Genomic DNA, 25,615 nt, shown 5'->3' on the forward strand with positions numbered 1-25,615 from the left:
TGTACAACACAGAGTACATAGTGCAGGGGTCAGGAGTATGTAATGTACAACATAGAGTATATAGTGCAGGGGTCAGGAGTATGTAATGTACAACATAGAGTATATAGTGCAGGGGTCAGGAGTATGTAATGTACAATATAGAGTATATAGTGCAGGGATCAGGAGTATGTAATGTACAACATAGAGTATATAGTGCAGGGGTCAGGAGTATGTAATGTACAATATAGAGTATATAGTGCAGGGATCAGGAGTATGTAATGTACAACATAGAGTATATAGTGCAGGGGTCAGGAGTATGTAATGTACAACATAGAGTATATAGTGCAGGGGTCAAGAGTATGTAATGTACAACACAGAATATATAGTGCAAGGGTCAGGAGTATGTAATGTACAACAGAGTATATAGTGCAGGGGTCAGGAGTATGTAATGTACAACAGAGTATATAGTGCAGGGGTCAGGAGTATGTAATGTACAACAGAGTATATAGTGCAGGGGTCAGGAGTATGTAATGTACAACATAGAGTATATAGTGCAGGGGTCAGGAGTATGTAATGTACAACATAGAGTATATAGTGCAGGGGTCAGGAGTATGTAATGTACAACATAGAGTATATAGTGCAGGGGTCAGGAGTATGTAATGTACAATATAGAGTATATAGTGCAGGGATCAGGAGTATGTAATGTACAACATAGAGTATATAGTGCAGGGGTCAGGAGTATGTAATGTACAATATAGAGTATATAGTGCAGGGATCAGGAGTATGTAATGTACAACATAGAGTATATAGTGCAGGGGTCAGGAGTATGTAATGTACAACATAGAGTATATAGTGCAGGGGTCAAGAGTATGTAATGTACAACACAGAATATATAGTGCAAGGGTCAGGAGTATGTAATGTACAACAGAGTATATAGTGCAGGGGTCAGGAGTATGTAATGTACAACAGAGTATATAGTGCAGGGGTCAGGAGTATGTAATGTACAACAGAGTATATAGTGCAGGGGTCAGGAGTATGTAATGTACAACAGAGTACATAGTGCAGGGGTCAGGAGTATGTAATGTACAACATAGAATATATAGTGCAGGGGTCTGGAGTATGTAATGTACAACATAGAGTATATAGCGCAGGGGTCAGGAGGATGTAATGTACAACAGAGTATATAGCGCAGGGGTCAGGAGTATGTAATGTACAACATAGAGTATATAGTGCAGGGGTCAGGAGTATGCAATGTACAACATAGAGTATATAGTGCAGGGGTCAGGAGTATGTAATGTACAACAGAGTCTATAGTGCAGGAGTCAGGAGTATGCAATGTACAACATAGAGTATACAGTGCAGGGGTCAGGAGTATGTAATGTACAACATAGAGTATACAGTGCAGGGGTCAGGAGTATGTAATGTACAACATAGAGTATACAGTGCAGGGGTCAGGAGTATGTAATGTACAACATAGAGTATATAGTGCAGGGGTCAGGAGTATGTAATGTACAACATAGAGTATATAGTGCAGGGGTCAGGAGTATGTAATGTACAACCCCTGTTAAAATGTCAGGTTTCTGTGATGTAAAAATTGGACAAAGATAAATCATTTCAGAACTTTTTCCACCTTTAACGAGACCTATAAACTGTACAACTCAGTTGAACAACAAAATGAAATCGTTTAGGTGGGGATAGTAAAAATAAAAAACTAAAATAATCTGGTTGCATAAGTGTACACACCCTTACGCTAATACTTTGTTGAAGCCCCTTTTGATGTGATTCCAGCACTCAGTCTTTTTGGGGAGGAGTCTATCAGCACGGCACATCCTGACTCGGCAATATTTGCCCGCTCATCCTTGCAAAAACACTCCAAATCTGTCAGATTGCGTGTCATCTCCTGCGCACAGCCCTCTTCAGATCACCCCACAGATTTTCCATCGGATTCAGGTCTGGGCTCTGGCTGGGACATTCCAAATCTTCCATCTTTTTCTGGTGAAGCCGTTCCTTTGTGGATTTGGATGGCTGCTTTGGGTGGTTGTCATGCTGAAAGGTGAAGCTCCTCTTTGTTCAGCTTTCTAGCAGAAGCTGGAAGATTTTGTGCCGATATTGACTGGCATTTGGACCTGTTCATAATTCCCTCTACCTTGACTAAGGCCCCATTTCCAGATGAAGAAAATCAGCCCCAAAGCATGATGCTGCCACCACCATGCTTCACAGTGGGTATGGTGTTCTTCTGGTGATGTGCAGTGTTGTTTTTGTGCCAAACATATCTTTTGGAATTATGGCCAGAAAGTCCAACCTTGGTTTCATCAGACCAGAACACATCTCCCCACATGCTTCTGGGAGACTTCAGATGTGTTTTTGCAGAATGTAGCCGGGCTTGGATGGTTTTCTTCCTAAGAAAAGGCTTCCGTCTTCCACTCTCCCCCATAGCCCAGACATATGAAGAACACGGAGATTGTTGTCACATGGACCACACAGCCAGGACTTGCCACATATTCCTGCAGCTCCTTTCATGTTGCTGTAGGCCTCTTGGCCGCCTCCCAGACCAGTTTTCTTCTCATCTTTTCATCCATTTTGGAGGGACGTCCAGTTCTCAGTGATGTCACTGTTGGTGAGGTCACTGTTGGTGATGTAACTGTTGGTGATGTCACTGTTGGTGAGGTCACTGTTGGTGAGGTCACTGTTGGTGAGGTCACTGTTGCACCATATTCTCTCCACTTGATGATGACTGTCTTCACTGTGTTCCATGGTATATCTAATGCCTTGAGAATTCTATTGTACCCTTCTCCTGACTGATACCTTTTAACAATGAGATCCCTATGATGCTTTGGAAGCTCTCTGCATATCATGGCTTTTGCTGTAGGATGCGACTAAGAAAATGTCAGGAAAGACCAACTAGAACAGCTGAACTTTATTTGGGGTTAATCAGAGGCACTTTAAATGATGGCGGGTGTGTACTGACTCCTATTTACCATGATTGTGAATGTGATTGCTTAATTCTGAACACAGCTACATCCCCAGTTATAAGAGGGTTTGCACACTTATGCAACCACAATTTTTTAGTATTTTTGTTGACTTCCTCCCTAAAAGATTTCAGTTTGTTTTTCAGTTGCGTTTTACCGTTTCTAGGTCACATTAAAGGTGAAAAAGTTCTGAAATTAGTTATCTTTGTCTCATTTTTTTACATCACAGAAACCTGACATTTTAACAGGGGTGTGTAGACTTTTTATATCCACTGTAGAGTATATACTGCAGGGGTCAGGAGTATGTAATGTACAACATAGAGTATATAGTGCAGGGGTCAGGAGTGTGTAATGTACAATATAGAGTGTATAGTGCAGGGGTCAGGAGTGTGTAATGTACAACATAGAGTATATAGTGCAGGGGTCAGGAGTGTGTAATGTACAATATAGAGTGTATAGTGCAGGGGTCAGGAGTATGTAATGTACAACATAGAGTATATAGTGCATGGGTCAGGAGTGTGTAATGTACAACACAGAGTATATAGTGCAGGGGTCAGGAGTATGTAATGTACAACATAGAGTATATAGTGCAGGGGTCAGGAGTATGTAATGTACAAAACAGAGTATATAGTGCAGGGGTCAGGAGTATGTAATGTACAAAACAGAGTATATAGTGCAGGGGTCAGAAGTATGTAATGTACAAAACAGAGTATATAGTGCAGGGGTCAGGAGTATGTAATGTACAACATAGAGTATATAGTGCAGGGGTCAGGAGTATGTAATGTACAACATAGAGTATATAGTGCAGGGGTCAGGAGTATGTAATGTACAACAGAGTATATAGTGCAGGGGTCAGGAGTATGTAATGTACAACATAGAGTATATAGTGCAGGGGTCAGGAGTATGTAATGTACAACATAGAGTATATAGTGCAGGGGTCAGGAGTATGTAATGTACAACACAGAGTATATAGTGCAGGGGTCAGGAGAATGTAATGTACAATATAAATTATATAATCTAATGGTCAGGGCTGCTAATATTGTTATTCAGTAATTAAAGGTCCTTAAAGGGTTGCTTGCCTCCCATCTCCTGAGACTGCACTCAGTGACTTGGGTCTGAGACACTACAGACATATCCCTCCACCCGGCACAGCCAGCAGATAACAGAGAAGGTCCCCTGGAGGAGTCAGGCACAAGGCAGGAGACCCCAGTCACATGTCCTGGGTGCCTACATTATGCAATGCTTATAGGAAAAATCAACATTTTTCTGCCAGCTGAACCCCAGAACCTCCATAAATCCAGTCTAGAGACATAAATTGTGTCTGCAGCACAGAGAAGGAAGATTATCCGAGAGAAATCCAGGAATACAGGACGGGGAACACAGCTCAGGAAAGTGACCAGGGGATTACAGGCTGATATCACCCAGTCCCCGCCCTACTCTGGACCAATCAGTGAGCAGTATGGGTGGAGGAATGGATTTAGTGTTCATGACCCACCTGTGCTGATCTCTGTAGGAGTGTCCTCCTCTATAAATGTCCCCGTTATTCCATCCTCCTCCATAGACTGCTGATCATCCCTCACATACGCCTCTTCTTCTTCTGCTTTCACCTCAAATTCTATATCGATTGGATCTCCACTCTAAATCAAGGAAATGACAGAAAATATCATCTGTAAAATATAAGGTCACATAAACAATCCACACATCATCTCTACAAGTCCATGTTCTAGATGCTCCATCCCACCAACCTTGTAATAGTGAGGGATGGTGTGACCTTCCTGTGTGGAATCCCGGGAATACAGAGGACGGGGACATCTCTCTGGGGGGTTCCTGGTATTAGGTGGCTCCATCATATCCTTGTGTCCTTCTGAAAACTCCTCCATCACTCCATACTCCTCATCCTCCTCTTTATACTCTTCTTTTACATCAATTTTATCATCCCCGAGGATTCCACTCTGAAAGATATAATAAAACATTCATTGTAACAAACATGCTGTGTATAAATCACAACTACCAATAATTGTCATCATCTACCTGATGATGGTGAGGGATGGTGTGACCTTCCTGTGTGGAATCCCAGGAATACAGAGGACGGGGACATCTCTCTGGTGGGTTCCTGTAGCTGGATGACTCCACCATGGTGTCCTGGTACAGATCTTTGTGTTTCTTTAGAAGCTCTGACTCCTCCATCCCCCCATCCTCATCCTCCTCCTCTTTTATCTCTTCTTTAACCTCAACTTTAGGATCTCTCAGGTTTCCACTCTGAATATATAATAAAAATGCCATCAATGGTAACAATGCAGATAATGTACAGATCCTAATGATACTATCAGTCATTGTTCCTCATCTACCTGATGATGGTGAGGGATGGTGTGACCTTCCTGTGTGGAATCCCGGGAATACAGAGGATGGGGACATCTCTCTGGTGGGTTCCCATGACTGGATCCATCTGTAGGAAACACACACACTGACTGAATCCATTGTTTCTATGTGTTTATCAGATGATGGGGGATCTAGGTGGATCCTCCGTACTGCTCTCTCCTTTACAATAAAGTCTCCTCTTACCCGGTGATGTGAGGGGCGGCTGATTGTCCATCATGACGTCCTTGTAGAGATCCTTGTGTCCTTCTAAATACTCCCACTCCTCCATGGAGAAATAGACAGTGACACCCTGACACCTTATAGGAACCTGACACACACAATGATACAGTCACCATCCAGACACATCCCTTGTCTGTTACTGGAGAATGTCCCAGAATTCCCGGCACCGCTCACCTCTCCTGTCAGCAGCTCAGTGATCTCTCTGGTGACTTCTAGAATCTTCTTCTTCTTTCTCTCTTCTATCAGGGAGGGAGGTGGAGGCAATGTGATGTCATATGATCTCCAGACTTCACAGGAGGAAAACTCTACATCTGAACACATAGTCACATCAAATGATATTCCCAGAATCCTCCTCACCTCTCCATTCAGGTCTCCATTTTATTAAAGCCCCACTTCAGGCTGAGGTATAATTCCCCCCACAGGACCCCCACACTACGCAGGGTATAGGCTTGTTGCAGCATTCTGATGTCATTACATACAACGCAGGACCAACAGTCCCACTTTACATGTGAGGATACCAAGGGGCCCCACATCCTAAGAGCATCAGAAAGAAAGCCAGATGGAGGGACATTGGGAGGAGGAGCTGTGAGGTCAGTGTGATGTCATAGGATTCTCTGACTCTGGATGGAGGGACATTGGGAGGAGGAGCTGTGCGGTCAGTGTGATGTCATAGGTTCTCCTTTTACCTTTCTCAGCGCACTTTCAGTGTCACATACAACTCCTCCTCCTCCGTTCCTCTTTCCATTGGGGTACCCCAAGGCTCTGTTCTTGGGCCCCTCCTTTTCTCTCTCTACCCCTCCTCCCTGGGCCAACTGATAACCTCCCATGGCTTCCAATACCACCTCTATGCTGATGACACCCAGATCTATCTCTCCACTCCCCGGCTCATCCCCTCAATCTCCTCACGTATCACAAATCTACTGAGCGACATATCAGCATGGATGTCACATCGCTACCTTAAACTCAATCTTTCTCCTCCAGAGCCTCTCCCATCCTCTGGAACTCCCTACCACAGCATGTCTGGTCAGCCCCCACCCTGTCTGCCTTTAGGTGATCTTTGAAAACTCACTGCTTCAGGGAAGCCTACCCCACCTCCACCCCCACCTAAGAACTGTACTTGAATCACCTCCACCAGATCATCCCCCACAGCTATCACCTTTTGTATCCCCTCCCCCTTCCTTCAGATTGTAAGCTCCATGAGCCGGGCCCTCCTATTCCTTCTGTACTGAAATGTATTGTAATTGTACCGCCCCCCTTATATTGTACAGCGCTGCACAGACAGCGTTATATAAATCCTGTATAATAATAATAATAGGATTCTCTGACTCTGGACGGAGGGACATTGGGAGGAGGGGCTGTGAGGTCAGTGTGATGTCATAGGACATATAGACTCGGGATGGGGGAATCGCTTCAATTTTATTCTCTAATCCCGCTGGCTGAACGATAAAACTGAACCATGTAGGCCAGCTTTGGGAGCAACATATTTTATCTTAACTAGGAAAACGCATTGACTCCTGCTGCTTTCCTCTGGGTAAATGCACCTATCTCCACTCTTAACTAGGAAAACGCTTTGACTCCTGGTAAATTCAGAACAAATAGTGTATTTATATTTGTGTATACGTTGACCAGTTCTCACCTCTAGCTGCACCCGTTTTATAACTGTAGTCTGTTTCCTGAGAAACATCCCCCCTATTCATGTGATCCTTATCAGCTTCTAATTGGGGCGGAGATGAATGTTTATTTGAGCATCTCCCTATAAATTTAGATCAGCTCATGGGGGGAGATCACTGATGGGGTGCTGCATTGCGTGAGTGCTGCGTTGATGGAGTGCTAAGACGAAGCAGTTAAACACAGCAGTGAGTGCTGCGTTGATGGAGTGCTAAGACGAAGCAGTTAAACACAGCAGTGAGTGCTGCCTTGATGGAGTGCTAAGACGAAGCAGTTAGACACAGCAGTGAGTGCTGCGTTGATGGAGTGCTAAGACGAAGCAGTTAAACACAGCAGTGAGTGCTGCGTTGATGGAGTGCTAAGACGAAGCAGTTAAACACAGCAGTGAGTGCTGCGTTGATGGAGTGCTAAGACGAAGCAGTTAAACACAGCAGTTGAACTAAAGCAGGAGAACTCAAGCAGCAGGAAGACACAACAGCAAGAATCTCTACTGCATGCTGGACAGACTGCAAGCAAACACCCTGGGAAACATCTCTTACCTGCCTGAGTCCCACTTCGTCTCCCATGTTACTTTCCTCACCCTTCTTCTCTTAACCTCTGGGGATATTATCACTCCAGAGGGGACACAACCCCCACTCCTGAGGGAATGCCGCCACCACCCCCACCCCCGTTGGTACCCTCGCCAGCCACTCCAGAGGTCCTGCCATCGCCCAGGAGGAGTACTGGGGGCCCTGTCCCCTGCGGCCTACCGCTGCCTCTAAGCCTTGCTACTGCCCAACGCCCAAACTAGGACCCCGCCTTCCGCACCAGTGAGAGGGGAGCTTCCACCACCGCCTCCCCTACCTACAGCCGCCACCGTGAGAGGAGAAGCAGCAACCACCCCCACCGGCACCAAGAGGGCTGGCCACCACTACCAGATCTTCTTCCTTGCTCCCCACTGTGTACCAAACAACTGTGCCCCTGCCACCGCACAGCCCCGAGCCCCGTCCAATCCAGGAGAGGCGAGCCTGCCACGCGTCCTCCTGCACCCACTGACGCCGGGCCCTACAACACCTACGATCGCCAGACCCTACCGCTCCCACAGACGCTGGGCCCCTTAGCACCCTCAGTCGCTGGACCGCAGCATCCACATGCACTGACCCACAACACCCACTGACGCCAGGCCCTACTGCACCTACCAACACCTAGCCCACTCCACCTCCATACACCAGGCCTTCAGCACCTCCACTCATACCAACCCCCAGCTCAACTTGACCTAATGACTTGAACCCTTGTTGAAAGCCACCACAATGAGAGACCCCTCTGCACCCCAGACTGTCGCCACTCAAGCGCCCCTGGAAACCATCCATCCACACCTGATCCCCTCTCCCTTCTCCCCTAAACTTCAGCCACCAGAAGACACATCGATGAGATAGTCCAGCGGGCAGAGGCGTATCGACAACCAAGCCTCCCACCACTCCTATCCGCCCTCCAGGGCACCTCCCTAAAATGCCTCTTCCACTCCTTCTCATTTTACTCTCCTCCGTTCCCAAAATCCATTCACTATATCCCTCCGCTCCTCCCAAACAATTGTATATTGTGTCCTCACTGCTTCCTTCACCCCTCCACGGCACCCACCACCTTCTCCTAATACTCCACTCTCCCACTGACCCGAACACCTCCACTAGTGGTTTCTCACGCTCCTGCACATCCCGCTCCCATGCCACCTTTCTTACCCTTCTCCTCCTCCTAACTGCCGGGGACATCTCCCCAAATCCTGGCCCTCCACCACCTCCCTCACCCACACAACACCCTCCCGCCTCCACGTCCTGCCGCAACTTAGTATCTGTCCCCCTGCTCCCTAAAATCTCCCCCCCGTTTTCATATGCACTCCTGAACGTCCAATCGGTGTGCAACAAGCTTACCGCCATCCACAACCTCTTTGTTTTCCGTTCCCTCAACCTCCTAGCGATCACAGAAACCTGGATCCAGGCCACTGACTCTACCTCCCCTGCTGCACTCTCCTATGGAGGTCTCACCTGGACCCACTCACCCAGGACCAACGGTCGTAAAGGTGGTGGGGTTGGCCTGCTCCTGTCACCGCAGAGCACCTTCCGAGTCCTCCCAAACCCCCCCTCTCTATCCTTCTCCTCCTTCGAGGCCCACTGCGTCCGACTATTCTCCCCAACCCCCCTGAAGATTGCTGTGATATACCAGCCTCCTGGATCCATACCCCGCTTCCTGGATGACTTTTCCTATTGGCTACCGTTTTTTCTCTCCTCTGAGCTACCCACCATCATCCTTGGGGATTTCAACATCCCCGTCAACCTCAACAACCCAGACACATCCCATCTCCTCCACTTAACCTCCTCCTTTGCACTTGCACAGTGCATACAATTCACCACCCACTCTGACGGTAATATCCTTGATCTTGTCTTCTCCAACCGCTGCGCTCCCCACAACCTCACTAACACCCCCTTCCCTCTCTCTGACCACAACCTGATTACCTTCTCTATCTCCTCATCCTCCAACGCCTACCCCTCCAAATGTCACACTACTACCAGCCGTAACCTCCGCAACCTTAACCCTGCCCCCCTCCACTCTGCAGCTGATCAACTCCATGACCGCATCCTTCCCCTGTCCTGCCCCAACTTGGCTATGACTGCCTACAACAACGCGCTGTCAGCAGCCCTTGACTCACTAGCGCCACACGCAACATCAGACCCCCGACCGCTCCAGCCCTGGCAGACTGATCACACCAAAACCCTCAAACGACACAGTCGTGCCCTGGAGTGACTATGGCGCAAAACCAAATCCCAACAAGCCTTCACCCGCTACAAATCTGCCTTCCGCACCTACACCTCCTCCCTCCACGCAGCCAAACAAGCCTACTTCCTGACCCTCATCAAGGCCCTCTCCTCCAATCCTCGCTGACTCTTCTCCACCTTCAACTTTCTACTCTCTCCACCCCCACCTCCACCCAGCACCTCACTCACCGCCCTTGAGATTGCCAATCACTTCAAAAACAAGATTGACACAATTCGCAAGGACATTGCCGCAACTCACACGCCCTCTCAACCCGTCCCCTCTCACACAGCTACCCCCTCAACCCCCCTCCCCCTCGACATTACCCGCAGGGACTTCGTCGCTGCTCAAACTCCCCCCAACCCCGTTCCCCCTCACTCAGCTACCCCCTCATCACCCCTCTCCCATGGCCCCACCACTGCTCTGACCCCCACTTCCACCCCACCCTACATTCCTCATACTGAAGACCCCCAACACTCCGCACCTTTGGCCTTACTACCATCGAGGAAGTCTCCAAGATCCTCTCTGATGCCCGCCTCACCACCTGCCCCCTCGACCCTATCCCCTCACAATTCCTACGACCTCCCTCCTCCTCCATCCTACGCTCCCTCACCCACATCTTCAATCTCTCCCTCTCCTCCGGCACTTTCCCCTCCCCTCTGAAGCATGCACACATCACCCCCATACATTTAAAAGCCCTCCCTGGACCCCAATGACCCGAACAACCTCAGACCCATCTCCCTGCTCCCATTCACATCCAAACTCCTCGAGCACCTAGTCTACACCCGCCTAAGCTCTCACCTCAACGACAACAACCTCCTCGTTCCCCTACAGACCGGCTTCCATCCCCTACACTCCACCGAAACTGCCTTACTCAAACTCTCCAACGACCTTCTAACCGCCAAAGCTAATGGCCACTATTCAGTGCTCCTACTCCTTGACCTCTCTGCGGCCTTCGACACAGTCGACCGCCCCCTCCTCCTCAAAAAACTACACTCCCTTGGCCTCAGAGATTCTGCTCTCTCCTGGCTCTCATCCTACCTATCACAACGCTCTTTCAGCGTTACCTATAATGCTACCACCTCCCCCTCACTCCCCCTCTCTGTTGGGGTACCTCAAGGCTCGGTCCTCGGGCCCCTTCTCTTCTCCATCTACACCTCCTCCCTTGGCCAACTCATACACTCTCACGGCTTCAACTACCACCTCTATGCCAACGACACACAAATCTATCTCTCAACCCCCCACCTCACCCCCTCGGTCTCAGCCCGAATCACACACCTACTCAGCGACATATCAGACTGGATGTCACTCCACTTCCTTAAACTGAACCTCTCCAAAACCGAGTTTCTTGTCTTCCCCCAGCCCGGACCCCACCCCCCATTGATTTCTCCATCACATCCAACAACGCCACCATCAAACTCCACCTCCGCAACATCGCCAAAATCCGCACGTTCCTAACCCCAGAAACCACTAAACAGCTCATCCACTCCCTCATCATATCACGACTCGACTACTGCAACTCCCTCCTCACTGGCCTGCCTCGCCGCTGGCTATCCCCGCTTCAGTCCATCCTGAATACGGCTGTTAGACTCATTCACCTTTCCAACCGCTCCATCTCCGCCACCCCCCTCTGCCAATCCCTCCACTGGCTTCCGATTGCCCAACGGATCAAATTCAAAATCCTAACACTGACGTACAAAGCCGTCCACCATACTGCCCCGAACTACATCACTGACCTAATATCCAAGTACCGCCCAGCACGCACATTCCGCTCCTCACAGGACCTCCTTCTCTCTAGTTCCCTGGTCTCCTCCTCCCATGCCCGCCTCCAGGACTTCTCCAGGGTGTCACCCATCCTCTGGAACTCCCTGTCCCAACCCATCAGATTATCACCTACTCTCCTCTCCTTTAGGCGCACCCTGAAAACCCATCTCTTCAGGGAAGCCTACCTCACCCCCTGCTAACTTGCCGACCTCCTCCACTCTTCCTACCACTCCATCCCCCACAGCTATCTCCTCCTGTGCCACCACCCCCTCCCTCCTAGATTGTAAGCTCCAAAGAGCAGGGCCCTCGATCCCCTCATGTTTTGCATTGTATTGGTATTGTTCTGTCACATGTTCTGTCCCCCTTTGTAATGTACAGCGCTGAGCAAACTATTGGCGCTTTATAAATACTATATAATAATAATAATCAACTCATCCCCCTGAAGGGGTGAATCTACATATTACCTCCTCTGCAGCCAGATGCAGTAAGGTCACCTTGTACCACATGGAATGTCCTGTCTGTACCTGACATCACTTCCTGTCTGTACCTGACATCACTTCCTGTCTGTCTTCCATAGAGACTTCCTGTCTGGGTAGAAGTGAGATCCCCACCTTGTGGAGTTCAGAGGAACTGCAGCCCCGAGAAGCGTCTGGTAGTGTGACCCCGGCCTTGTGCTGGGTGTGTATGCACTGTAGATCCTTATAGAGGGGTCACCTCCACTCCCACCAAGGGGGACAGAAATATATGACTCCTCGGGGGAGGGGTTTTGGCCCCTTTGATTTTGCAGTAACATTGATTGCAGATTTAGTCCTGTAGAACATCTGGTATATGGATACAAAGCCCCCCAGCTGGGAGTAAAGGGTGGAAATGGCTGGTGACCCCCAGATTTGGGCAATGATGTCATCACTATAAATGGATAAAACCCACGCTATGTGTAACAACTCCAAACCTACAAAAACCTTCTAGCGGACTGCTGCTGTAACAAAGGGAAGGATTCCCTGTCATCTAGAAGAGCATTATGTGTCACAGCGCTGTCCTATTGTGTGTGCACAGAAATCATCACAAATACACTACAAATATGTGGAGACATTCAGAGATAAAGAGCTCGGGGCTCCAAATCCTATTCTCTGCACATCCACTGCTTCCACTTTACACCCACTTCATTGGTCTTATGGGGTTTATCAATAAATGAAGGAAACTGAACCGTGTGCAAATCCATCCACAACATAAAGTGCTTTGTGCTCAAGATGCTGCTCCCTGCACATCCACTGCTTCCACTTTACACCCACTTCATTCATCTCATCAGATTTGCTGCTATAGGAAATCATCTCAAATCCTCTGCAAATCCATGGAGACCGACAATATTGTGTGCTCAGTATAGTGTTCTCTGCAAGTCCACCGCTTCCACTTTGCATCTACTTCAATCCACTTATTTTACTCCAAAAATCCACCAATCAGTGAAAAGTTGATAAGGTGTGAAAGTGCTCCGCCCTCCAAACTGTGTCAGCTGTAGTGTAGCCCCGCCTTCTTCCACCTCTTGTACACGGGATGGTGAGGGCGCCCCCTAGTAGTGCTTCCCCCTCACCACACCAATAGGACTCCCAGCTTTTCAGCTCCCAGAGTCACAAACATCCTTCACACTCTCCTCATCTCCGATGGTAAAGGACCCGGATCCTCCTCGCTCACTCCTGCAAGTCTGCTGCAGGTTCTGCCAGTCTCCCTCCTAGACTCCGCCTCCGACCGCCATTCCAGCAGGAGCTCCGCCTCTAAATACACACTCAGGGAGGAGAGAAAGGGGAACCTGACATCGTGTGACACCTTTTATTACATGGAAATACGAAAACCAACGGGACTAATGCAATCACATTTACTGCAAAATCAGAGGAGCCAAAATCCCTCCCCCGAGAAGTCAGGCTGCAGGAGATCTGCTGAGACATAGAGAGGGAAATGGGTACTAATAGGCTGCAGGAGATCTGCTGAGACATAGAGAGGGAAATGGGAGCTAATAGGCTGCAGGAGATCTCCTGAGACATAGAAAGGGAAATGGGTGCTAATAGGCTGCAGAAGATCCGCTGAGACGTAGAGAGGGAAATAGGAGCTAATAGGCTGCGGGAGATCCGCTGAGACGTAGAGAGGGAAATGGGAGCTAACAGGCTGCGGGAGATCCGCTGAGACATAGAGAGGGAAATGGGTGCTAATAGGCTGCGGGAGATCTGCTGAGACATAGAAAGGGAAATGGGTGCTAATAGGCTGCAGGAGATCTGCTGAGACATAGAGAGAGAAATGGGTGCTAATAGGCTGCAGGGGATCTGCTGAGACATAGAGAGAGAAATGGGAGCTAATAGGCTGCAGGAGATCCGCTGAGACATAGAGAGGGAAATGGGAGCTAATAGGATGCAGGAGATCTGCTGAGACAATGAAATGTGTATGAAATGGATGGCTGTGCAGACACTCCCAGAAGATGATGTCATTATGAGTGGATTGATATATATTTTTGCATTGTCCCCCCAGAAGGATCAGGTTTGGCGGGATCGCTCTCATTAGCTATACATTTGTATTTTGTGTTCTGTGTTTGTAAGACTTTTCTATATGTAATAAGAGATGTTTGTTGAACAGTTGGTTACATAAGAGTTACATTTATTTCTTCTTCCTTTATTCAGTAATGTTTCATCTCCCGTAGTATCCCTGTAAGGTACATATTATACAGGAAGGGGGATTATGGGATGGATCTCGGGGCTGCAGTTCCTCTGAACTCCACAAGGTGGGGATCTCACCTATACTCACACAGGAAGTCTCTATGGAATGCAGACAGGAAGTGATGTCAGGCACAGACAGGAAGTGATGTCAGACACAGACAGGAAGTTCCAGATGAGAGGTGAGGCAGGAAGAAGTAAAGAGGAGACGTTGGTGGAAGTGGCAGCAGAGGAGGTAATAAGATGTTATTTCCTATTTACAACAAATGTATATAAATCTGAGGCTCTTTTAGGAATGTTGGGGGGTTTAAGCAATGAAAGGGGCTTTATAGCAACTTAAATGTGTAATATGTGTAACATTGCGCTGTTTATCTCCTCCTCCCCTCCCCCGCCTGTCTCCAGCACCGCACCCGGGGACTAGCAGGGAGGGGAGAGACCTTGCAGTGTAATGAGAACCGATTGGCTGCTCCTCAGGAAAGGGGAGTGTCCGGCTTATCCTTTCTCCCTTTCACTCCCAGAGCTGTTTTGGCATTTTTTGCACGTTTAAAAAATCATTTTATCCTGAAGATGACAGAAAACCCCCAAAATATCAATTTTCTGAAAGTAGAGACTTTAGAGAATAAAATAATGTCAGTTCCAATTTTTATGTCACAAAATATCACAAAGATCTAGGAAATGCCAAATTTCAGTAAAAAAATATTATTATTATTACATTGAGTTTATATAGCGCCAAAGGGTTTGCTCAGCGCTGTACAATAGGGGGGACAATACATGAAACATTACAGCAACATTACAGATAGGTTTTCAGGGAGCGCCTGAAGGCGAGGAGTTAAGGTGACAGTCGGATGGATTCGGGTAGTGAGTTCCAGAGGATGGGGAGGACCTGGAGAAGTCTTGCAGTCATGCGTGGGAGGAGGAGACCAGGGAGAAAGACAGAAGGAGGTCCTGTGAGGAGCGAAGGGTACGGGTAGGGTGGTACTTGGGGATCAGGTCGGTGAGGTAGTTAGAGGCAGTGTTGTGAATGGCTTTGTAGGTCAGAGTTAGTTTGAATTTGATGCGTTGGCAATCGGAAGCCAGTGGAGGGATAGGCAGAGGGGGGGGGAGCCAGTGGAGGGAGAGGCAGAGGGGGTGGAGCCAGTGGAGGGATAGGCAGAGGGGGGTGGAGCCAGTGGAGGGAGAGGCAGAGGGGTGTGGCAGAGGTGGAGCGGCTGGTGAGGTGGATGAGTCTGGCCGCTGAGTTCAGGATGGTCTGAAGCGGGGAGAGCCTGCGCTGTGGTAGGCCGGTGAGGAGGGAGTTGCAGTAGTCAAGGCGTGAGATAATCAGGGAGTGTACGAGTAGTTTAGCGGTGTCAGGGGTAAGGAAGGTGCGTATCTTGGCGATGTTGCGGAGGTGGAGTCTGCAAGTGTTTGTAAGTGATTTGACATGAGGTTGGAAGGAAAGGTTTGAGTCCAGAATGACGCCAAGGACTTTGGCTTGCGGGGCGGGATTGATGGTGCTGTTGTTGGTGATGATGGATAGGATGGGGGGGGGGGCGCGGGCTGGGGGGAAGACGAGAAGCTCGGTTTTGGAGAGGTTAAGCTTGAGGAAATGTAGCGACATCCAGTCTGAGATGTCATTTAGGAGGTGAGTGATGCGGGCGGAGAATGTGGAGGTGAGGTGAGGGGTGGATAGGTAATTTTGAGTGTCATCAGCGTAGAGGTGGTAGTTGAAGCCGTGAGAGTGTATGAGTTTGCCAAGGGAGGAGGTGTAGATGGAGAAGAGAAGGGGTCCAAGGACAGAGTCTTGGGGGACCCCAACAGAGAGGGGGAGGGAAGGGGAGGTGGCACCGTGTAGGAAACGCTGAAGGAGCGTCGGGATAGGTAGGAGGAGAACCAGGAGAGAGCGGTGTCTCTGATGCCAAGGGAGAGTAGTTTATTAAGGAGGAGGGGGTGGTCAACTGTGTCGAAGGCCGCAGAGAGGTCCAGGAGAAGGAGGACAGAGTAGTCGCCTTTGGCTTTGGCAGTTAGTAGGTCGTTGGTGATTTTGAGGAGGGCGGTTTCGGTGGAGTGTAGGGGATGGAAGCCAGACTGTAGTGGATCAAGGAGGTTGTTGTCAGTTAGGTGGGCGCTTAAGCGGTCGTAGACTAAGCGCTCGAGGAGTTTGGAAGTGAGTGGCAGCAGGGAGATGGGTCTGAGGTTGTTTGGGTCAGTGGGGTCCAGGGAGGGCTTTTTGAGTATGGGGGTGATGTGCGCATGCTTTAGGGGGGAGGGTAATGTGCCAGCAGAGAGGGAGAGATTGAAGATATGGGTGAGGGAGCGGATGAGGGAAGAGGGGGGTGACCGAAGGAGTTGAGAGGGGATAGGGTCCAAGGGGCAGGTAGTGAGGCGGGCTTCTGAGAAAACCCTGGTGACTTCCTCAGTGGTAGCGGGGCTGAAGGATTACAGTGCTGGGGGGGTTACGGTAAGCGGGGCCTTGGGTGTGGTGGGGGGCAGTGTGGTTGCGAGGTCAGGGGAGGGGAGAGAAGAGGGGGTGATGGGGGGGAGGCTAGGTGGGGAGGTAGATTGCGAGTTGACTATGTCCTTACGGATTGCGTCAATCTTGTTGTGGAAATGGGTGGCAATCTCGTGGGAGGTGAGTGAGGTACTGAGTGGAGGGGGGGGAGAGCAGGGAGTTGAAGGTGGAGAAGAGTCAGCGAGGGCAGGAGGAGAGGGTGTTGATCAGATTTACAAAGTAGGCCTGCTTGGTGGCATGGAGGGAGGAGGTGAAAGTGAGGAAGGCAGATTTGTAGAGGGAGAATGCATGAGGGGACCTGGTTTTGCGCCATAGTCTCTCCAGTGCACGACTGCGACGTTTGAGGCGTTTAGTATGGTCGTTCTGCCATGGTTGAAGCGGTATAGGTTTGATGTTGCGTGTGGTAAGGGGTGCCAGAGAGTCTAGGGCAGCTGACAGTGAGTCGTTGTACGTGGTGGTGGCTAGGTCAGGACATGACAGTGGAAGGATGCTGCCGCGTAGGCGGTCGGCAGCAAAGTGGAGGGGGGCCGGGTTCAGGTTGCGGAGGTTGCGACTGGTGATGGTTTGGCGCTTTTGGGGGGTGGAGTTGGGGGAAGGGGAGACAGAGAACATGAGGAGGTGGTGGTCGGAGAGAGGGAAGGGGGTGTTAGTGAACTGGTTGAGGGTACAGAGGTGGGAGAAGACGAGGTCCAGGGTGTTCCCATCGATGTGGGTGGAGGATTGAGTGTATTGTGCGAGTGCGAAGGAGGATACACTTAAGTTAATTTCAGGGCACAAAAAAGCAATAAATGACCCATTTATTTGTAAAAATATAAAAGCCGAGGTTGCAGCGAGTAAATAGATATCCAACATGTCAAACCTTAAGTTGACATGTTGGATACCTTTTGCCATGCATATATGTAGGGGTGCCTTAAAATTTTTCAAGGGGAGGAGTTATGTACTTGGGTGTAACTTTAATTCTTTACAATTAAAGAAAAACATTTTACTTAAGGGGACAAAGTCATCTATGTGATGACTTTTGATGAGAGGTTCTCTTTATTGAGACATCCAGGGTCTAAAAGACCCCCAATGTCTCCCCTGTACTCCATTGGATGTAATGTAGAGCACATCGCACCGCATTATATTCTTTGTCGTCCTCGATGGTTGGGAAATCTGTCATAAAGTCACTTCTGGGTCAGGACAAGAAGGGAGTGAACATCTCCTCCATCCCCTCTACCCTCCGGGACCCACTGACCCGGGCCCACAAATATACAAGCAGAGCCAGGGAAGCATAGTAGGTACAGGGGAGGTTCACACACACGGGGTGGCAGAGGCTGGCACCTGAAAGGAGAGCCCTGCAGCTTGCCCACAGCAGGGATAAAGATTAAAAACAATACTTGCCAGGTGGGGCTACAATACCTCTGGTGGGGCTCAGTCCCGCTGTTCTTCATGACTAAATCATGGACTAAATAAGGAAGTGCAGTACTTCTTGTGTTGGGAAGATGGCGATGAGTGATAGAGGGGGTGGGGGCCCTCGTCCTATAATCCCCTCATCACTGTCCTTCCTATAAAAGACAGTTCTGGTTGTTTCTTCACTCTCTGACCTCTGGTGGGGGTCAGCCCCGCTGTTCTTCATGATTAAATCATGAAGTAAATAAGGAAGTGCAGTACTTGTGTTGGGAAGATGGCGATGAGTAATAGAGGGGGTGGGGACCCTCGTCCTATAATCCCCTCATCACTGTCCCTCCTATAAAAGACAGTTCTGGTTGTTTCCTCACTCTCTGACCTCTGGTGGGGCTCAGCCCCGCTGTTCTTCATGACTAAATCATGGACTAAATAAGGAAGTGCTGTACTTCTTGTGTTGGGAAGATGGCAATGAGTGATAAAGGGGGTGGGGACCCTCGTCCTATAATCCCCTCATCACTGTCCCTCCTATAAAAGACAGTTCTGGTTGTTTCTTCACTCTCTGACCTCTGGTGGGGCTCAGCCCCGCTGTTCTTCATGACTAAATCTTGGAGTAAATAAGGAAGTGCAGTACTTCTTGTGTTGGGCAGGTGGCGATGAGTGATAGAGGGGGTGGCAGCTCCCTCAGGCCTCTGCAAAGCCTTCTCCGTCCTCCGGCACAGTGAGTATCTGCTCTCCTATTCCCCACTCTGACAGCCATGCAGAGGTTCCTGAACCCCCAGAACCATCGCTGAAAGAAATATTAACAGCAGTCCACACTCATGGCACATCGCTCACACAGCTTACTGTGGAATATAAAAGCATGAAAGAGGACATTTTATTTATCCGCCATGATATGCACAAGATGAGAGAGAGGGCGACCACCATTGAAGGCAGGGTGAGCACATTGGAGGATGAACTCCCTCCATTGTAACAAGATGTACATTCTAACACCATGAGAACATCTGAGCACCTGGCCAGATCAGAGGACATGGAGAATCACCTACGTAGGAGCAACCTTCACCTGGTAGGCTTGCCTGAGAAAGCTGAGGGAAAGAATCCTGTGGGATTTATTGAGACTTGGTTACTGAATACATTCGGCAAAGATGACCTAACACCTTTTTTCTCAGTGGAAAGAGCCTATCGGGTCCCACCCCGTCCTCCACCAGGGGCCTCTGACAGACCTTGTCTACTGAAACTTTTACATTAAAAGGATAGAGATGTCATCCTCCATCTTGCTAGACAACCACCTGCCATGGAAATACAAGGTGCAAAAATATCTATATTTCCAGATTTCTCAGCTAAAATCCAGCGTAAGCGAGCCAGATCTACTGATGTTAAATGCCGCCTACGTGTGATCCAAGTGTCTTACTCCATGATTTATCCTGAGAAGCTACGAGTCATAACAGATGGCTCCGTACAATTCTATGACTCCCCTGCAGCAGCAGCTACCTGGCTGGATAGGAATGAAAGGTGCTTATGTCCAGCTCCAGTATGACTTATCCATTGCCCGGTGCTCCCAACTCAAATTTCTCTTTGTCTCTCCCTTAGTATGAAAGCGGAGTTCAGGGATGAGTAGATTGCCTGTTTTGCTTTAGTAACAGATGAATAACATGGCTACACCCTTTGGAATGTCACATATAGTCCCTTTGCTTTCCCCTTCTGTTACCCTTCGGGGCGTTTTTGAGTTGACTCAGGTTTGCCCATGTTTTGGCCTAAGCTGGTATTTTTTATATTTTTTTCACTTGCTATGCTGTCTCTGGACCGGAAAACATCCTACACCAATTATCGCCTACTGGAGTGTGAGAGGAGATCCAGCGTCTCTGGGTGTTCCCTATAATTGTATATATTGTGCTGACGATATCCCACCAAACACTTCCTTGGGACACGGAACACTACCCCGGAGGAATCACACTCCTAGTCTTCATAACCTCCTTCATAACTATGAGTAATCAAAAGGATATTGTCCTTTCTTGGAATGTCCATGGCCTGCATGACCCAAAGAAGAGAATGGCTGTCTTCACATTCCTCAGCCATCAAGACCCTTCCATTGTACGCCTTCAGGAGACTCACATGACTTTGGATACTCTTCATCTTTTGAAACGCTCTGAGTTCCCCCTTCAGTTCCATGCTGCACACTCTCAGTACTCTAGGGGCATGAGTATAATGGTTGTCGGAGTACCTTTCATGGTTATCTCATCCAAAATAGATCCGTTGGGTCGTTATATATTTCTGTTATACAGTTGGGACTCTCATTTATGTGTTCTTGCAAATATGTATGTACCTCCACCATTTCATATGGAGACGGTGAGATGTCTGTTTCAATTTATAGCCACCCATCCACAAACACCATTATTGGTAATGGGGGACATTAACACAGTTTTGGATACTTCCTTAGATCTCTTAAAAAATTATCCCCACTTGGCCTAGAAAATCTCTCCTTTTGAACGCCATATGAAGGAAATTGGACTCCGGGACTTATGGCGATCTCTCCACCCACTAGATGCTAAAATTTAATGTCACTCAAGCTCCCACTCCTCTCTATCCCGTATAGATTTGGCATTGGGTTCCAATCTGATTCTACCATATACACCTCAGGTGACCTCTTTAGCCAGGAGCCTATCTGATCATTCCCAATGCGTGTATCCTTGTCCCTGAAAAGGTCCTCTACATTTACATTGTGGAAGCTCAATCCATTCTGGATAACTCTCTTCACTGACTTAAAACATAAACAATTACAGGGCTTTCTACTTGGTTACAGACATTCAACATCTCCTATGATTGTTTGGGATGCTTTGAAAGCATATATTAGAGGCACGTGTATCAAAGACATTTCCAGAATGAAGACTAACTCCAGACAATGGGAGGTTGAGGCCGGCCAATCTGTAACTAAGGCAGAACGAGCCTATCTTAGCAATACCAACCCTGATACAGAGAGGTGGTACTTGCGGCACAACAGTTTCTGCGCACTGTCCAACTTCAGCATGCTGAAAACAAACATTTTTTCTTCTCAAACCTTGAGGAGGCGGAAAAGATGGGTCATATTCTCACAATCATTGCAAAAGCTCAGTAACCATCTTCTCATATCTCTTCTTCAAAACTGTCCTCGACTCAATTGGTCACAGATACCCCCTCCATCTTACAAGGCTTTAGATCTTTTCATGAAACACTCCACTCTACCAAAGTGTCTTCGGATGACTCTAGTATGTGGGAGTTTTTAACACTTCCTCAACTTACTATTCAACAAAGGCAAAAGCTTAATGCACCACTCACTCCTGAAGACTTGCAGATGGCTGGAGCTTCATACTCCAATTCCAAGGCTCCCGGCGGAGATGGGTTGCCCATGGAAATTTACAAATAATTGGGGGAATACTTCTACCTGAACTACTTAAAATACTCCAGGTGGCATTGGAACAGAACTCCCTCCCCATGTATGAGGCAATAATAGTCGTACTTGAAGCCGGGGAGGGACCCAACCTTAGCAGAATCCTACCAGCCCATATCGCTATTGACCTCAGACCTCATAATTATTACTGAAGTACTGGTGACCAGACTGACTAGGGTTATCTCTACACTTATTCACCCGGATCAGTCGGGTTTCATTCAGATCTACAGCAATCAATAGTCATAGGCTTTATCTTAACCTTCAAATCCCTTCTGATAATATGGGTGATGGCGATTTTGTCTCCCGATGCTCCTAAGGTGTTTGGCTGTGTAGAATGGAGATACCTTTGGCAAGTCCTTGTGAAATGTAACCCTGGGGGACACTTTCATTTTGTGGATTGAATTATTCTATTGTGCCCATTCGGGTTAACAATGCCCTGTCCATCTCATTCACACTAGGCAGAGGGACACGGCAGGGCTGTCCTCTCTCCCCGCTGTTATTCGCTATAGTGATAGAACCTCTGGTGGCTGCCATTGGAGAGGATCCGGGTAAATGGTTTTTGTAGAGGAGAGCAGATGGAGAAAGTAGCGTTCTATGGTGATGACACCCTTCTGTTTTTGGGTGATACATTTGCGTGTCATTGACACACCTAATGACATTAATCAGTGAATTTGGCTCCTTCTCCGGCTTCTCAATAAATTGGGATAAGTCCACCCTTCTCCCACTGGACACCCTTACACATCCCATACCACCTGAAGCTGCACAGATTGAAATAGTGGCCTCCTTTATATATCTGGGTATTATCATTCACCCCACTCTATCGAAATATACAGATCTAAACTGACTTCCTCTCATTAAAACATTTCAACAGAAAACAACTAGCTGGACTAAACTCCCTCGATCCGTGGTAGGGAGGTGTAACTTAATCAGAATGATCTGGGCCCCTCAATGACTTTATATTCTGCACAATGTCCCTGTTTGGATTCCTATACGGATCTTTAGAAGATTTGATATGGTGTTTGGCTCCTTAATCTGGTGGATGCCACGCCTCGGATTAAAATAGAAACTCTACAGGAGGCTAAAGATATGGGAGGCCCTGAGGTTCCCAATCCTTCTCTTTATTATATTGTGGCCCAGTTACAACACTTTCCAGCCTGGCAGGACAATCCACACCCAGACCCGGTCAGGTCACTTCTTCTAGGAATTGTGTCCACAGATCATTTAGTGGAATGCCTGGAAGCAGGTGAGTTCAAAGCCCTAGCACAGTTCCCCACTCTAGCACTGATTGACAGAATGTGGAGCAAGGCCAAATATTATTTCCAATCTCAAGGTTCCAATCTCACACGTATCCTTAATAACCAGAACTACCCGGAGCTTCTTAACCCCTTCCATACCGGGCACATTACCCCCTTCCTGACCAGGCCAATTTTCAGGTTTCAGCGCTCTCACACTTTGAATGACAATTGTGCGGTCATACAACATTGTACCCAAACTAAAATATTATCATTTTCTTCACATAACTAGAGCTTTCTTTTGGTGGTATTTAATCACCGCTGGGGTTTTTAATTTTTGCTAAATTAACAAAAAAAGACTGAAAATTTTGAAAAAAAAACATGTTTTTTTGTTTATGTTATAAAAGTTTGCAAATAAATAATTGTTCTTCATAAATTTAGGCCGCGATGTATTCTGCTACATGTCTTTGGTGAAAATAACCCAAATTAGTATTTATGATTTATTCTGTAGGGAAGTTATAGAGTTCACAAACTATGGGAGATATCTGAAAATTGATCAATCCTGAAGTACTGACAGCCAATCTATTTTCTTGAGGTCCAAGAATATCAGAACAGTACAGATATCCCCCAAATGTCAGGACGGTACAGGTATCCCCCAAATGTCAGAACGGTACAGATATCCCCCAAATGTCAGGACGGTACAGATATCCCCCAAATGTCAGGACGGTACAGATATCCCCCAAATGTCAGGACGGTACAGATATCCCCCAAATGTCAGGACGGTACAGATATCCCCCAAATGTCAGGACGGTACAGATATCCCCCAAATGTCAGGACGGTACAGATATCCCCCAAATGTCAGGACGGTACAGATATCCCCCAAATGTCAGGACGGTACAGATATCCCCCAAATGTCAGGAGAGTACAGATATCCCCCAAATGTCAGGACGGGACAGATATCCCCCAAATGTCAGGACGGGACAGATATCCCCCAAATGTCAGGAGAGTACAGATATCCCCCAAATGTCAGGAGGGTACAGATATCCCCCAAATGTCAGGACGGTACAGATATCCCCCAAATGTCAGGACGGTACAGATATCCCCCAAATGTCAGGACGGTACAGATATCCCCCAAATGTCAGGACGGTACAGATATCCCCCAAATGTCAGGACGGTACAGATATCCCCCAAATGTCAGGACAGTACAGATATCCCGCAAATGTCAGGACAGGACAGATATCCCCCAAATGTCAGGAGAGTACAGATATCCCCCAAATGTCAGGAGAGTACAGATATCCCCCAAATGTCAGGACGGGACAGATATCCCCCAAATGTCAGGACGGGACAGATATCCCTCAAATGTCAGGAGAGTACAGATATCCCCCAAATGTCAGGACGGTACAGATATCCCCCAAATGTCAGGACGGTACAGATATCCCCCAAATGTCAGGACGGTACAGATATCCCCCAAATGTCAGGACGGTATAGATATCCCCCAAATGTCAGGAGAGTACAGATATCCCCCAAATGTCAGGAGAGTACAGATATCCCCCAAATGTCAGGACGGGACAGATATCCCCCAAATGTCAGGACGGGACAGATATCCCCCAAATGTCAGGAGAGTACAGATATCCCCCAAATGTCAGGACGGTACAGATATCCCCCAAATGTCAGGACGGTACAGATATCCCCCAAATGTCAGGACGGTACAGATATCCCCCAAATGTCAGGACGGTACAGATATCCCCCAAATGTCAGGACAGTACAGATATCCCCCAAATGTCAGGACGGTACAGATATCCCCCAAATGTCAGAACGGTACAGATATCCCCCCAAATATCAGGACAGTACAGACATCCCCCAAATGTCAGGACAGTACAGATATCCCCAAATGACCCCTTTTTGCAGAGTAGACAACATATTTCATAAGAGGCATGACGAGTTTTTTGAAGTTGTATTTTTTTGTCAGAATTTTTCAGAAAATGAAAAAATTAAAAAAAATTATTTTCACTATTTTTTTTTACATCCTGTCACCAGTGCAGTACAGCGTCATCATATAACTGGCATGGTGGTGATCAGGGAACTGACTGGTGACAGTATGAAAAAAAAAAATATATATATTTTTTTTTATTAGTTTTAATTTTTTATTACATTTTTTTCCTTTTTTAATATTTTTTTTTCTTATTTCACTATGTCCAAAGTAGTATAATGTTAGCATAGTAACATTGTACTACTTTGGGAAAGTGATCAGTATTTTGTTTTTTGGTATTTTTTTTTTTTTTACACAATTTGCTTATAGCAAATAATTACTTTGCTATAAGCCAGCATTTACCTGAATGACATCGATTCATTCAGGGTTTTTTTTTTGTGCTTAGCTGTGATTTGGCCACAGCTAATCACATGACATGTGCATGTGATCGCTCTGACCATTCACAGCTAGACACTAGTATACAATGGATGGCACGAATGAAGCCATCCATTGTATATAACTGTCATGTGAAGTGCTGTGATTGGTCACAGCAGGTCACATGGTACCAGCAACTGAGGCTGGTACACAGATCTGTCATCGGCAATGTTCGAGGTACACGGCCTGTGACAGATAGCTCCGCTGTGCGCTCTGCAAGTGCAAA

At 47.7% G+C, this 25,615-nt stretch overlaps 2 protein-coding genes across 2 annotated transcripts in view; both read right to left on the bottom strand.

The window, feature by feature from the left end:
• The window catches only part of LOC149441832 (gastrula zinc finger protein XlCGF66.1-like), a 429,912-nt gene that overhangs the window by 46,248 nt on the left and 358,049 nt on the right, over nucleotides 1-25,615 (bottom strand). The window lies entirely within an intron of this gene.
• Nucleotides 1-25,615, bottom strand: part of LOC149441836 (uncharacterized) — a 201,702-nt gene that overhangs the window by 2,647 nt on the left and 173,440 nt on the right. Inside the window, exons 2-3 of the mRNA XM_089656817.1 lie at nucleotides 4,980-5,207; nucleotides 4,694-4,900 (exon numbers count right to left, since the gene is read on the bottom strand). Of these exons, the coding sequence (XP_089512943.1) occupies nucleotides 4,694-4,900; nucleotides 4,980-5,135 (363 nt within the window). The 5' untranslated portion in view covers nucleotides 5,136-5,207. The remainder of the gene's footprint in view (nucleotides 1-4,693; nucleotides 4,901-4,979; nucleotides 5,208-25,615) is intronic.

This window comes from Staurois parvus, unplaced genomic scaffold (genome assembly GCF_062004578.1).
Source record: "Staurois parvus isolate SC_StPar_1 unplaced genomic scaffold, SC_StPar_1.0 ptg000941l, whole genome shotgun sequence".
Classification (NCBI taxonomy): Eukaryota; Metazoa; Chordata; class Amphibia; order Anura; family Ranidae; genus Staurois; species Staurois parvus.